This window comes from Neovison vison, chromosome 6, assembly GCF_020171115.1.
Source record: "Neovison vison isolate M4711 chromosome 6, ASM_NN_V1, whole genome shotgun sequence".
Lineage (NCBI taxonomy): Eukaryota > Metazoa > Chordata > Mammalia > Carnivora > Mustelidae > Neogale > Neogale vison.
In genome coordinates, this window is record NC_058096.1 from 129,164,472 (window position 1) to 129,179,293 (window position 14,822).

Consider the following 14,822-nt stretch of genomic DNA (forward strand, 5'->3'; position numbering starts at 1 on the left):
GAAGCGAGGCCAGGTAGGAGGCTCCTGCCAGCATCTAAGCGAGAGACTGGGTTAGTCTGGACAGGGTGGAGGCACTGGAGAGAAATGGCTGCATCTGAGAGAGGTTCTGGAAGCAGAACTGAAAGGACCTCCTGATGGCTTGCACCCAGATGCACTGCCTGTGTCCCTCAGATGTTGGTGTCCTTCAGCACCACCGGCCCTGCCTTCTGCTCTTCTCTCCCTACACAGTCTCCCTGGGGACTTCATCAGGTGGACTTCATCAACTCTCCCTGGTTTCAAACACCTTCTGCACACTGAGACCTTCGTCTCCCCTTTAAAGATCTCAGAAAGGCAGAGGCTGAGCATTTCCATCTGATGTTCCACAGGCCCGTCCCCTCCCCCCACCTCTCTCTTATACTTATGTTCGGAGCAAAAGGGAACTTCTTGGCAAAATTCTTTTGCCTCTGTACATGCTAGTAGCCCAGCTGGCTAGTAAGCAGCAAGGTCAGGCCATTGCCCTGAATTTGGATCAGTTTGCCTCTGAAATCCAGGCTTCTACTACATACTTCTTACTTTATCTTCAACTTGTATCATAAAATCTTTATTTTAATTAGTCTATAGCTAGTCACATTTAAGTCATCAAGAGAAAATATCACTTTAAAAGAAATATTAATGTGAGAAAAAAAAAAGGCTAGCAAAATGGTTTATTCTTACAAGTTATTGCTGGAAAAAGTTCTTCCAACAAACCAGTGCAGTGAAAATGCCTCAGAAAAGTGTTGGTTTTTCAGGTTTCTTCACAACAGTGTTAGGATGTCTCATCTTCAGATTTTTTTGTATGTTCGTGCTATGAAGAGCTGCTACTTCCGGGTGACAGTAATTCTTCAGGGTCTATTTTTATTTCCAAGTTTGTGATTTTTTTTAGAGGCTACTTTAGGGTCGTGAATTGTTTCACTGTCTTTTCACTCTCTCTTTTAAGTTCTTCAATATGGGCATCTAGGCGCTCTAGAATATGATGTGACCTCAGCTCCTCCTCTTCCAAAAATCTGGTAGCTATTGAACCAAGAGGCGATACAGGCAAGGGACACTGCAGGAGAAACCAATTTTGACATACATAAGTTGAACAGTATGTTTCTCACATATATTTTCATGCTATTTTCTAACCAGAAATGTTAAGAGGTGACTTTTAGAAAACTACTTTTTCTTCTGAAGAGATATTTGTTTTTATCCTAATGATAAAACTAGTAAAGAGGAAGGAAGGGAGGGAGAGAGAGAGAAGGAGGGAGGGAGGGAGAGAGATGTCCTGGAAAAATTAATATAGACCTCTTCCTTTCTGACCCAAATTGTATAAATGTAAAGTGTTAAATAAATAAATTAGTTGTGGATCTGAAGAATATCTTCTTAGGCTTTATAAAAAGTACACATATAGCCTTTAATAGCCTTTAATACCCCAGAAGAGAGTATACTTACTGTCTGTTACTGCAAATTCACTTTTAAAATCTGAATATGTTACTTTGATTTTAAAGTACAACAAACTACTGATAACATATTAGATACCAAGTGAAATCAGTACTTTCCCACCTCCAAAACTTCAGTCCATAATCCCTCATCTGAAACTTCTGGGCCATGGTGTTTCAGAATCCAGAGCTCATAAAGGGAATATAGGACATGTACTGCACACAGTCCTTCCTCGCACACCGTCATTATTTCTAGAGTCACCTCAAACAATGAGTTACTGAAAAAAGCATCACTGCTCCTTGAGGAAACACACACACACACACACACACACTCATCCTAAAACAATTCATCCTGGTAGAGTCAATTTTCTTTATTTTACAAAAAGAAAACAAGGTTCAGAAGTGTGAAGTGACTTGCCTGAGGCCGTTCCACTAATGGGTGCCAGAGCTGGGAATCCAACCCTGTTCACCAGGCCCCAGAGCCCACGCCCCTGATGCTACACTGTGCTGTCCCCACTTCCTCCCCAGTCTGGTCACCTCTGTGTAACAGCTGGACAGAAGGGCAGAGTGCCACCTCGGCCAATCTCAGCTGGGAATGCACAGGTCTGGGGATTCAGATTTCTCACAGCTCTGCGCACAACCACAAATGACCATAGGATTCCCTCAAGTATTGACAGGGGGTTACAAATAGTTTAGTAAGTAAGCAATTCACAAACACAGAATCCATGATTAACAAGGATCTACTATATTACCTTATCAGAGTCTGAGGTAACGTCCCATAATCAAACATATTGGTATTTCTGAAGTAAAATGCTAAGTAGAAATGCTAGTAGAAATGTTAAGTAGAAAAATAAAGTCTACACATATTACCACATCTGTTCAGGTCAGGTCAGGTTTTAGTGCCAATTAAGTTTTGTGCCAAATGGAGGACATTTTTGGATTTCAGAATACATGTAAGTGAAACGGAGACTTACTTTAAAAAAGGAAAACAGAACCTCTCCATGGACTTGTTGGTACACTGAAAAGTCACAAATACTGAACCTCCACAGGTGTGGGACCACTAACTGGGGAGGGCAATGACTGGCCGGAGGCAAGAGTTTCCAGTCTGCATGGCAGCTGCAGGAACATAAGGTCAGCGCAGTGTCGCCTTGTGTGGTACTGAATCCGTGCTCTGGATGCATCAGACCACTTCCTTCCTCTGCCTCTACCCACCCTTCTCCCTTTCCCACAGCTCCTCCCTTCCTTCTTCACTGTCCAGACCTCACGACTATGCTGGCATCCAGAGACACTCCTTGAACCAATCACTCCAATTATAAAATTGATCTTCTCTTTTTGAAAAAGGCAGGAAAAGAATTTACAATTAGGGTTAAAAACAAAGGCATGGCTATCAACTTTCAGAACTAAGATGTACTTCAAAAAGTAATCACAGCTGAACATGCCTTTGCAAGCAAAATCCTAAGACAGAAATACATGAGAAAAATACAGAGTACTTGAGATAGAGAACTAGTAAGAAAGGAACCAACACACCCCCTCACCCTCCTTTATCCTTCAAATAAAAACTAAAACCAAACTAAACAGACTTAATAAATAATAAGATGAGAAAGTTTCCATACCGAAGACATAAACTCCTCTTGGTCATTTATACTCTCAGAGACAGTGTCAGAATAATTGGCTTCGTTTGTATCTAGCACTGAAGGCAGAGAGTTAGTTTTGTAGAGAAAGTGAGAAGGCAGAGAGACAGAACTGCATGGGGTGATCTGAGAACTCAGGGGGCTGAGGACCCCAGACATGGGCTCTATACTATCCAACGCTTGTCGTCTCGGAGAATGAAGACCTGTTTTGTAGTGCTCAGTCTTCATTCCATCATGTCTGTACGGGCCATGGGTTGGCCTGGATAGCAGATTAGAAAACAGAACAAATATAAATTGTAGTGACTTTTCCCTTTTAGTACAGAAAGTATTAAAAGTATTAACTGTTACAGGAAGTTAAAATAAAGGAACTTAAAAATAAAGGAACAAGCTAACCAGTTTAAGGCTGTAACTTATAAAATGAGCAGTCCACTCAGACCCCCTGTTCTTCCCATCCATTCAGGCCCACATCCAATCCCCGTTGCCAGGCCCCGGCCCTCACACATGGACAACACAGTGAGAAAGACAAGCTGCCGGAGTCATCTAGTGTGTTTGGTGCTAAGGCAGAGGGAAGTACTGTGCACAGGGGACCTGGTGTCAAGCTGGCAGTGGAGGTGAGGCATCTGCACAGGCTTTGGTAGGTTGGTAGGAAAACACTTGAGCCATATAGTAAGAGCTGAAGCCAGGTGGGTTTTCCTGGAATGCTGACTTCTTATGGTAACAGCTTATAATTAATTGACCAAAAATACAAAGGAAGCTTTCTTAATATAAAAAAGCCAATTCTGACTTCTTATGGTACCAGTGGGGGTTCAAGCGGTGGGAGGCAGCATGGAAAGGCTCGGGGTAGGGAGGACACTGTTTATATATATGTCCAGAGTGTGTGAGTCTCAAATCTGAATAAAAGTGCTTTATAACCCTCCTCCGCCACTTTGTGACTTCATAGTAGCTTTACTTGTATACACTGTACTTAAGAGTCAAACATAGAGCTGTTTGAGGAAGATTTAATTTCTGTGAGTCTAAAATTACTCTCAAAGAAATGAGAATTATAATGGTACACATCTTAAGTAAACTGTGAAGAAACTTTACTTGAACTCTGTGTTCTTGAACTCAGGTGCTCTGCCGTGTATCGGTTTAAAGATCCTGTCATGGTTTTTTTTGCACATCTGAGTAGAAATTTCCAGCTTAGACTTAGTATCCATCAAATCTTTCTGTAGTTGTTGATTTTCAGACACTAATTTATTTAATGCCTCAATATAATTCTCCTGGAGGTCTGCTAGTGAAATCTCTTTTGCCTAATGAAAAAGAATACTAGAGTTACTTAATTTGTATAAGAATACTTGTGATCTGTGATACAGCTGGTGGGAAATTACTTTTTTTTTAAATTTTTTTTAGTTGTATCTAGTTCATCTATGGCTTTGCTTTGGTTAAGGTGACTATTTGTGGTTGGGCCCCTCCCTTATGAGAAAACAAGTGTTGTTTCTTACAGTGAGTGGGGGTGGAAAATGAGGAGCATGATGGGCCTCCCTGATGTGCCAAGGAAGATCTAAGGAGCTAGAGGAAGGATGGAACTCAGAGGGTGGAGAGCTACAAGAGAGAATCAGAAACAGAAAAAAGAAAGAAAATAGCAGTATGGGTTCTTCCAGAGCTCTATGGAAGAAAACTGAGAGACCTAGTTCAAAGAAAGACATCTGAACAGAAGGTTCAGAAAAGGAATTCCAACTGGCAGGGACAACTTTTAAATAAGTACTCTCTGGTCTTAAGGACTTTTACTTAACATCAGCACCTGTTGTGGTACGAGAAATCAGTTTGAAGTACACAGCGAGACAGCATTCAGGTGTAAGGTAGGTGATTCTATTCTGATCTGGTCTGGGTTCTGTGATCCTGAATTTTACTTTTCTAGGTGTTTCCTGGTAATACTTCCTGAAAACACAGTAGTCTAGACCATTTGTTTTTTCTCTAATGACAAAATATTTTGTTAGCATTCTGAAAAATTATGATAATTTTCTCTGGAATTTAATATGATATTTAGCTTGATCTTTTCTATAAAGAATTTTCTGATAATAAGTTGGTCGAAGTAGTTTAACAGAATTAAAACATAAACTTTAAAATGTAGCCTTTGACTATCTGTATACCAGTAGTGAGGAGAAGTCACAGAATTTTTTAGTAAGTTGTAAATGCCAGTTAAAAATCTCAAAAAAAAAAAAAAAAGGCAGGACATAAGAGTAAATGAAAAACTACTGTCAATTTTTTAAAGGTGGCAAATAATTTTACCAGAGCTACTGTTTTCATTATTAAAATAATTAGATTATTTCATTAAAATAGTTATTTAATCCAAACATCCATTTGTAAAAGTAATTCTACCTGCCTAGGTGGTAAAATGAAAAAAGAAACTTTCTAAAAATTATTCTTCATATACACAACATGTTCACACTGTGTGTAATTTCAAAACCAGAGGAAGTTTAAACTGCTTGATGGGATTTTGACCAGTTAGAGGCTGATGTTTGATGTCACTGAATATACATTTTTTATAAAAAAAAAACAGTGCTTTGCTTTTGGCAGTCATCTTTTAAAGTTTTCTCTAATTATTTTATTAACAATTTAAAAAAATTAATGTGAGAGGTAATATAAAAATTGTGTGCCAAGCACATGCTGGGCTGTGTGAACAAATTCACTGTTAGATGGGAATTTCAGGAGAAATTAAGCTCAACAGAATCTCTGGTCATAGTCTGGTTTAAGCACCCCTGAGGGTTCCCAACTCTTAAATATGAACAGGTAATCACTGTATAAGATAAGATTCTCTCAATCAGGTATTGCCAGCCAAATCCTGAGCCTTTTGAAGTTTCTGTGGTATAAATCAGGTTGGTCCTTGGCTTTCTCCATACTAGCTTCATATAGATAGGCTTTATAGGGGTAAATAAAATCTCCTTCCTTCCTTCCTTCCTTCCTTCCTTCCTTCCTTCCTCTCTCCCTCCAACGTCCTCCTTACAAAGGGTTTAGCTGCTCTCTCCTCTCCTCTTTTTCCCTTCCCTTGTTGGTTTGCACTTAAAAAAAATCCTTTCATTACAGTGTTAGAGGGATTTGGGAAGGAGCAAGATCAGATGTGTATTTTCATCTGCCACCTTAAATGACATAATATTTCATAGTATAGACAGCCACAAATCAATCATCCTTCTACAGATTAACATTTAGTTTACTTCAAAATTTTGTACATTGCAAATAACACCAAAATGGCTATTTCAGCACATTTGCTCCTGTAGGATGGATTCTATGGGAATGCAAACTGATATGACCTTTCTGGAAAACTACTCTGCAATAATTATCAAAATCAGAAATGCACATGACCCAGAAGTTTATAGGCTATATATATTTACAAGTTTAATGGATATTGCTAAATTGTCCCCTAGAATGGCTATACCAATTCACTTTCCCATTAACAGAGCACAAGAGCCTGTTGCCTTGTATCCTCGCCAATACTGGCTATATTCATTTTTAAAAATCATTGTCAAGCCAGTTGGCAAAAAAGTATTTACCTATTTAGTTTTGATTATTAGGGATGCTGAACAGCTTTTCTTGTTTACTGGATTTTTGCATTACTTTTATGAATTATCCCTGTTCTTTGTCCATTTTTCTATTGGATTCTAATCTTTTTATTATATTTCCAGGAAATCCTTATATTAATATATTAACTTTTGTCTATTTATAGATTGTTTCCCCCAGTCTATTAGTCTTTTTTATGGGGTCTTTTGCCATCCACAAATTTTACATTTTAATGTTGCAAAATTATTTATGTTGTAAAATTCTTTACAGTTTATAATGCTAAGATAATCTTATTGTCCCAAAAGATTATAAAAACAGTCCCCGATATTTTCTTTTACTTGAAATAAAGTGTTCATTTAACGTTTTGCACTTTCTTCCACTGCAGTCTCCATAATCCATGATTGTGAAATTAAAACTACTTAGTAGTGAATAGGGGTGTTGTGTAGCCATACGTCTCTGGGGCACTGAGTCTCTGGAAATGCAGAGAGAAAAAATTTCTACAATCTCTGAGCATTTGACCTACATTAAGAAGAAATGGGTCAGAATAGATGGGTCATTTTGCAAATTATAAGGATTTTATAGCAAAATAGCTGAAAGGACATCCATACCGTTTATGAACCCACTGTAACTAAGCACAATCTCCCCGTTTCACAGGAGCTGGTACACACTACTCATGCTCCCCTACTAGTTCACTCTCAATCTCTTACAGCCAAGAATTCTATCTGACTCATCACTGCGTCCATCTCATTACCTATGAAAATACTTTGAACACAAAATATTTCAGAATATTTGACTAAATGAATTATATCTTATAGAAATATAATAAAAGGCAAATTATATAAAAGATGATATACTTTATAAGAAAAACATATTATGAACATAATCATTGTAACAATAATAACAATAGCACCTAACATTAATTGTGCACTTGCTAAATGCCAGGCACAATGCTAAGCACTTTATGTACATGCTCCCTACTAAGATCACAGACTGTACATGTATTTTGTCATATATAAGATCTGCCAGTTGCTGAAGTGGGGAGTGGTATTTTGCCCACTGCCATCACTGTCTTGACTTCTTTTTATTTGAGCAAGTTTCTGCAGAAGGATCATTCCACAGTTTGATCCTCACTCTCTCTTTAAAATGTCAGTATTTACAAAGTGATTTTTTTTAAAAGGCTTGGATAACAGATAAACTTAAGTTTCTATTATGTACCTCGTGTAAACCCAATTCCAATTTCATCACCATTTCAGAGAGATGACGATTTTCTAACTTGAGTGACTCCATCTGTCCTAAAATCTCCTGAGAAGGGAAAAGCAGAAAAACAAACAAATATATCAAATGCATCTACAAAATGTGTCCATATATCATTTTCCTTAGGCAAAGATGCATTATTCATTCATAGAAATATATTAATATATTAATAAACATATAACATATTTATATATATAAATATCTTTCTAAAAAGATTTTTTAATGGCATCTGAGTGGCTCAGTTGGTTAAGGTCCTGGGATAGAGCCCTGAAACAAGCTCCCTGCCCAGCAGGGAGTCTGCTTCTCCCTCTCTCCCTCCCTGCCACTCATGCATGCATGGTCTCTCTCTCAAAGAAATAAAATCATCAAAAAAATTAAAAAATAAAAAGATTTTTTAAAAAGATATGTCAAGATGTATTAACACACATGTATTTAAAATATAAGATGAATGAGTTTGGGGCACTCGGGTGGCTCAGCCGGTTAAGCGGCTGACTCTTGATTTGGCTAAGGTCACAAACTCAGGGTCCGGAGATCAAGCCCCACATCGGGGCTCTGTGTCCAGTGGGTTGTCTGCTTGAGATTATCTCCCTCTCCCTTTCCTTTGCCCCTCTCCCTGCTCGTGCTCGCTCTTTCAAACCAATCAATCAACCAACAAATCAATCTTTAAAAAAAAAAAAAAAAAGATGACCACATTCCCTGGTCAATCCCTCCCACTCTCCAGTGTTAGCCTCCTCTCATGCAGCTTCCACCTCCGACATCACAGGGACTGCACTCCTTTCACAAGAGACTACAGACAACCTCGGAGATGTTGCAGGGTCAATCCCAGAGCGCCACAATATAGCAAGTATCACAATAAAATGAGTCAAATAAATACTTTGGTTTCCCCGTGCATATAAAAGTTATGTTTACACTATACTGTAGTCTATTAAGTGTCCAATAGCATTATGTCTAAAAAAAAAAATGTATGCACTTTAATTTTAAAATACTTTTTGGCTAAAAAATGCTAACCCCCACCTGAGCTTTCAGCAGGTTATAATTACTGATCATGGACTGCCATACAAATATAGTAATAATGAAAATGTTTGAAATCTGCGAGAATTACCAAAATGTGATAGAGAGACATGAAGTGAGCAAATGCTGTTGGAAAAATGGTGCTGACTGACTTGCTCATCACAGGGTTGACACAAACCTTCAGTCTGTGAAAAATGTAACATCCGCAGTGTGTAATAAAGCAAAGTGCAGTAAGAGCAGGTGTGCCTGTGACTTACTCTCCCTCCTCACTCTCCTCAGCTGGTCTGCTCCACCATTGCCACTTGAAACAGACTCTGGCCTTCTTTGGTTTCCTGCTTCCTTGGTGAAAACTATCCAGTTTTCTTCCTCATTGCTACTTTTTTTTTTTTTTTAAGCTCTATTCTAATGCCTTTTACCCTAAATGAGTAGTTCCCCAAGTGTGGTTCAATCTCTGTCTTTATCTCTATGCTTTCTCACCACATTTTCTAAGTCTCTCAGGGTGTTTCAAATGCCTCACCCTGATTCTAACCTTGAACTCCAGGTCTTCTGTGGAATTGACTATTAGATATTTCCTACAAACATCCAGCCTTAATCTCAAAACAGTGTCTGTTCCACCAGCTTCCCTATTTTGTGTCACTTTCAAACAAACTCAGTATCTTCCTTAACCTGCTCCCTATCTTTTCTCTCCTGCACTAAACGGCATCACTTTCTACTCAATCGCCCACAATGCAATCCTGAGTGACATCTTCCCCTAATTCTGTCTAACTCGCCCTCCCGGTCCAATCAAATGCAAAGCCCAGTCAATTTTACCAGCTACGTATCTCAGAATTCCTGCATTCCCCTCGACTTCCTCTGCTCCCTGCTCGAGCCACCATCTTACTGCTGTAAGAGCATCTGAGTGGTCTCTCTGCCTCCTTGCACACTCTCCATATCACAACCGAGAGAACCTTGATGCCTCCTTACAGCCATTCCCTAATGGCTTCAAGAGAACACTAAGCCCTTCCCATGCCAGCAGGGACCATCGGAAGCCAGTCCCTGCTTCTCAGTTCCCTTCCTTGGGGCACTCACCCATGTGTATTCCAATCTGTTCCTGTGAACACATCACACTCTTGCTATGCACAACAGACACAGCCTCTTACTCTGTACCCACTCTCCCCTCCCCACCAATCCTCACAGAATGCTTGTGAACCAGCACACCTCAGCCCACTGCGGGAGTCTAATAAAAATTTGCTGAATGAAATACTGTGGAAATTATTTTTATACTGAATTCAATCTTCAAAATACTTGAAGAGTTTTTATTCAAGCTTCACCTTGTGTTCTACGGCTTTTGCTTCTGCCTTTTGTATCTCTGCTTTGAGTCGCTTTTCCATGTCAGAGGATGAGCTTTTGGTGGAAGCAATAGTGATGTCTCGCTGGTGTAACTCTCGAGTTAGCTGCGAGATTTCCATCTTCATTCCTTCTAATGCCGAACTGTAACTTTGTTCAGCCTGTAAAATCTGTTCTTTCAACTACAAAGAAACAGAAAGGAAAGCATAAAGAATAAAAAGAAAAACACACAGACAAATATGTCAATAGTTAAAATAATAGGGCAATTTTTACCTTACCCCAAGACATGAATTATTTTCCTTAATTCAGTCTGCAGAAAATTAGCAATTTACCAAGCTGTATGTCTACACTGAAGGTCAGATGGCTACACCCACAATAACTTATTAATCTCAAAACGGGGAGAGATGGTTTATTCAAATGCTGAGAACCTGTGTCTAAGTCCATGCGCGTATTATTTAGAAGACAGCTCCTGTGCACTTCATTATTTTTTTTTCCAGTGGCAAAGCTAAAAATTTTGTTTATATGGCTTCCTTGTCCACAAAAGACAACAGAAAGGCAAGAGGAAGAAGGAAGCTAGAAGTAATCTCAAATAAGTGATAAAAATTACGAGTCAACAAACACAGCAGCCAGGGCCCATGAATGCAGACAGACAGCTCTGCACACCTCAGCAGCCAACGAGGATATTGAGTACACCACGGCACAGAATACGTATCTCAGAATTCCTTAACAACCACCTTCAGTCTATGAAAATATTAAGTGCTCGTTCATATGAAACCGTTTTGAAAGCAAAAGAGTGTAAATCGTTTAGAAAGTTTTTCATCAAAACGTGTTTAAAATAAAGCTTAGAGTTCAGAGAGGAGAGGCTTCAACTACCTCGAAAACGCTTCTATGGCATCCCTGAGGATGACAAAGACTTTCCCTAAGCACGCTGCGGGTGTGTGTCTACTCCTGAATACCAAGTGGCTCCATGAACCACATTTTTCTCTCATTAAATATAACTCCTGTGACCTTCCAACCCACAGCTCAGTCCACTAATATATACATCTTGATGACTGCAGACAGGCAGATTTTTACCTTCTTAATCTCTGCCCTGTACTCATTGTTATGTACTTCCATCTTCTTCAATTCTTCATATTTTTCCATCAGTTCTTGGCTCAGTTGTTTACATGTTGCACTCACAGACTCCAAGCTGTGTATGAGACAAAAATATGATCACATACTTCAAAAACCCTGAATCCCACAGATTCAATTATCTAACTTACCTTTTGTTGTCCAATAATTATTAAATAGCACCTCCCACCCCAATTTAAAACTCATTTCCAATTTCCTCATCAACAGAGGCAACTAAATCCAATTCAAACTTTTGGGGATATTTTTGATTTCTGTGTTTATCTACACCCTTTGTCTCTGCTTAAAATTTAACTGGTTATAAAATTCTGAAGATTACAGCAACTTTACCACTTTTCTCTCTTAAACTGGACAGGAGTTACCATCCTAATTCTAATCTCTACCATACTTGATTACAATTCCAGCCTACACAAAGCTTCCACTTGTCACCCTTACTTAGGAATCAATCCCTCACCAGATATGAGAACCTCAGGGGCACCATAACTCAGATCTCACCACTCACTTTTGCTAATAAAATCCTTTTGCTCCTTTCTCAGGGAATATTTTGTTTAAACTAAACAATACAAATAAACTATTTAATAATGGGTTCCTTTTTCTTTTGATAAAAAAAATTTTTAAGTCATTTTTATTACTGAACACTGGTGTTTATTTCCATTTATCTCAATTTTACCTATTTCTCAATATCCTAGAATGCTCGCTTATTTGGTACTAAGTACATTAGTACAGTGTGTCAAACACTGAGGAAGAGAGAGAAAAAAATCACAAGATACTCTTGTCCTAGCTACTGATGGGAAAACTGAGGCTTAAAGAGGCTAAGGGTGTAAGGTCATGCTGCAAGTCAGAAATAAGAAGTAGGTCCTTAGAGTCTGATGGGAGCACAGTAAAATATACTCACAAGTAAGATAATAAAAAGTCAATCAATGGAAAATCTATGCTAGAAGATATAAATTTCAGTTCCAATATCAAAAAGAATAATAAAGTTTGGGGCAGTTAGGTGGCTCCATCAGTTAATCAAGACTCTTGATTTCGGCTCCAGTCATGATCTCAAGGTTGTGAGATCAAGCCCCATGTCAGGCTCTGCACTGTGTGTGCACCCTGCTTAAGATTCTCTCTCTCCCTCTCCCTCTGCTCCTCCCCGCAGCCACTCACAGACTCTTGCTCTTGATGGCAAAATAAAATAAAGATAAAGAAAATAAATTTAAAAAATAAACAAAATAAAGCAAGGGCTTTATTTTATTTAATCTAAAGTGTACACACCTGGGGCGCCTGGGTGGTTCCATTGGTTAAACATCTACCTTGGCTCAGGTCATGATTTCAGGGTCCTGAGTCTGAGCCTGGCATCAGGCTCCCTGCTCAGTGGGGAATCTGCTTCTCCCTCTCCCTCTGCCTCTCTCCCCAGCTGGTGCCACCTCTAATTCACTCTTTCTCTCTCTCTCAGATAAATAAATAAAATCTTTTTAAAAAAAATAAATAAATAAAGCATACACATCCACCTCAATAATGATAACCAAGAATATCTTAAGTATTTCAAGGTGCAAAACAAATAAAGCAAAAAACGGTGTCTGCATGGTATTTAATATGTAAAGAAAATATCTGGTGGTTTCCAAAAACAGAAATAATTAAGTAAAAAACGTAAAACTTAAAGATAAACTTGAAAGGGTAAAAGAGCAAAATGTTTGTTGTTTGTTTGCCTAAAGGCTAACAGTTCATATATTTTTAAATCTTTTACATACAGAAAAAATTAGTTTACAAATAATAACATTTCATGTTTAAAACAAATTATCAAACTCTTCCAAGTCACAGAGTTTAGAGGTATGACAAACAGAAGTTCACAAGTACGATGATGGAACGGGTGAGCTGGGTATGCTCTAGCATAGCTCGGGATTCAACCAGCACCAAGGAAATGATCAGCAGCACTTCGGGAAAGAGGGAAGAAGCACCATTTGCCTAGTGTGCCCTCGCTGAGAGTGGCTCCAGTGAGATAGCTGGTACAGGGCAGAGCCTAACTGGAAACGTTCTACACAGGCAAAATGCAAAATTAAAATTGGTATAGTCAGTATAGAAAGCTCTTTTGAAGAATCTGATTTTGAAGGAGAGCAGAGAAATGTGGGAAGAACTTGCCAGGGATATAGGATTCAAGGAGGGTTTTAATCTTTTCCCAGTATGGGAAATATTAAAGCCTACTTTATACCAGTGAGAATGATTCAGCAGAAAGGAAGAACTTGATGATGTAAAAAGAAAATTTAAAACTGTGCAAACAGGACAATAGTGAAATCCTAGGGGAACAGACATGTCATCTATCAGCTTGTGTGTTCTAACAGACTACAGGCACAGATGCAGGCAGACTGGTAGATTTGGTGGTAGAAAAATTAGGAAACTCTCCTTTCACTGCTTCTGTTTTTGCAATGAAATAAAAAGTTGGGCTATCTGTGGGTGCTAAAGAAAAGAAACACTTATTTTTTCACTAAGACTACTTATTTAAAGATTTTATTTATTTCTTTGAGACAGGGAGAGCGAGCACAAGCAGGGAGAGGAGCAGAGGGACAGGAAACTGCCACCAAGCATAGAGCCTGGCATGGGACTCCATCTCACAACCCTGCTATCATGACCTGTGCCAAAATCAGGAGTCAGTTGCTTAAGTGACTGAACCATGCAGGTGCCCCTTCACTAAGACTATTACATTAGTTTACTTTATCAATATGATGATCAAGAATCATTTTTAGCTACTTGAACATTTTTGAAATGTGTATGTAATTATCTACCTGCCTTCCAAACGAGTCACCTCTGCCTGCAGAAGTTCTTCACTACTGTGGGTGAAATCCAGATGGGACAGCATGTTGCCTAAGTCCCCCTGCTCTTGCAAGGTGTACCTCCTTTCAGCCTGTGACTCCTCCAGTGACCTAAAGACAGAGGAGGGCTGTTAAAGACCTCTAATCTTCGCAAATAAAATAATGCACAATTAGTTCATGTTTCCCACTTGTTTTTGGTAATGAAACTCTTCGGAACTCTTCAGTTTGTCTCCTGCTTCAGGAAAAGAACACTTGGGAGAATAAAGAGGCGTCAGATGATGCTTCCCAAAAAAGTCAGCAGCAGTTAATTCCTTTTTCAACTGAGATTTGGCCTGTTTTTCAAGGAAAAAGGCAAAATGACAAAACTTTTTGTTTCCACTTGATACCTTGAGCCAAAAAAGCTGAAAAAGTTACAGGAAAGTTCTGGCAAGTACAGAAATGTATACCAGACTTAAATCAAGCAAAAGGAGCATAGTTCCTTCTATTACTCTCCACTACAAGCCTCACGGAAATAATTCCTACATAGAAATACAATGAGGTGAAGGATTTTTTTTTAATGAGCTATCTCGATAGTTGCCTTATTGATGATGTTGATGACAAGCAGCCACTTGTCATGACCTAGTCCACCAAGAAAGGGAGGCATTCCAGGAGAAATGGACCACAATTCCTTCCACATTTGGAGTTTTACCAAGAGTATAGATTGACCAAGTGGTTTC

The 14,822-nt window shown here is 38.9% G+C and overlaps 1 protein-coding gene across 8 annotated transcripts in view; it reads right to left on the reverse strand.

Moving 5' to 3' along the window:
• Positions 1 to 666: 666 nt before the first annotated feature.
• The window catches only part of CEP63 (centrosomal protein 63), a 58,456-nt gene continuing 44,300 nt past the window's right edge, over positions 667 to 14,822 (reverse strand). For 7 of the 8 annotated variants that reach the window (XM_044252317.1, XM_044252322.1, XM_044252319.1 and 4 more), the window contains 7 exons: positions 14,080 to 14,217; positions 11,264 to 11,378; positions 10,174 to 10,371; positions 7,814 to 7,900; positions 4,148 to 4,353; positions 3,047 to 3,323; positions 667 to 1,063 (listed from right to left, as the gene is read on the reverse strand). In XM_044252317.1, coding sequence (XP_044108252.1) covers positions 905 to 1,063; positions 3,047 to 3,323; positions 4,148 to 4,353; positions 7,814 to 7,900; positions 10,174 to 10,371; positions 11,264 to 11,378; positions 14,080 to 14,217 — 1,180 coding nt within the window. In that variant the 3' untranslated portion in view covers positions 667 to 904. The remainder of the gene's footprint in view (positions 1,064 to 3,046; positions 3,324 to 4,147; positions 4,354 to 7,813; positions 7,901 to 10,173; positions 10,372 to 11,263; positions 11,379 to 14,079; positions 14,218 to 14,822) is intronic. The other variant, XM_044252321.1, reaches the window with a different exon arrangement.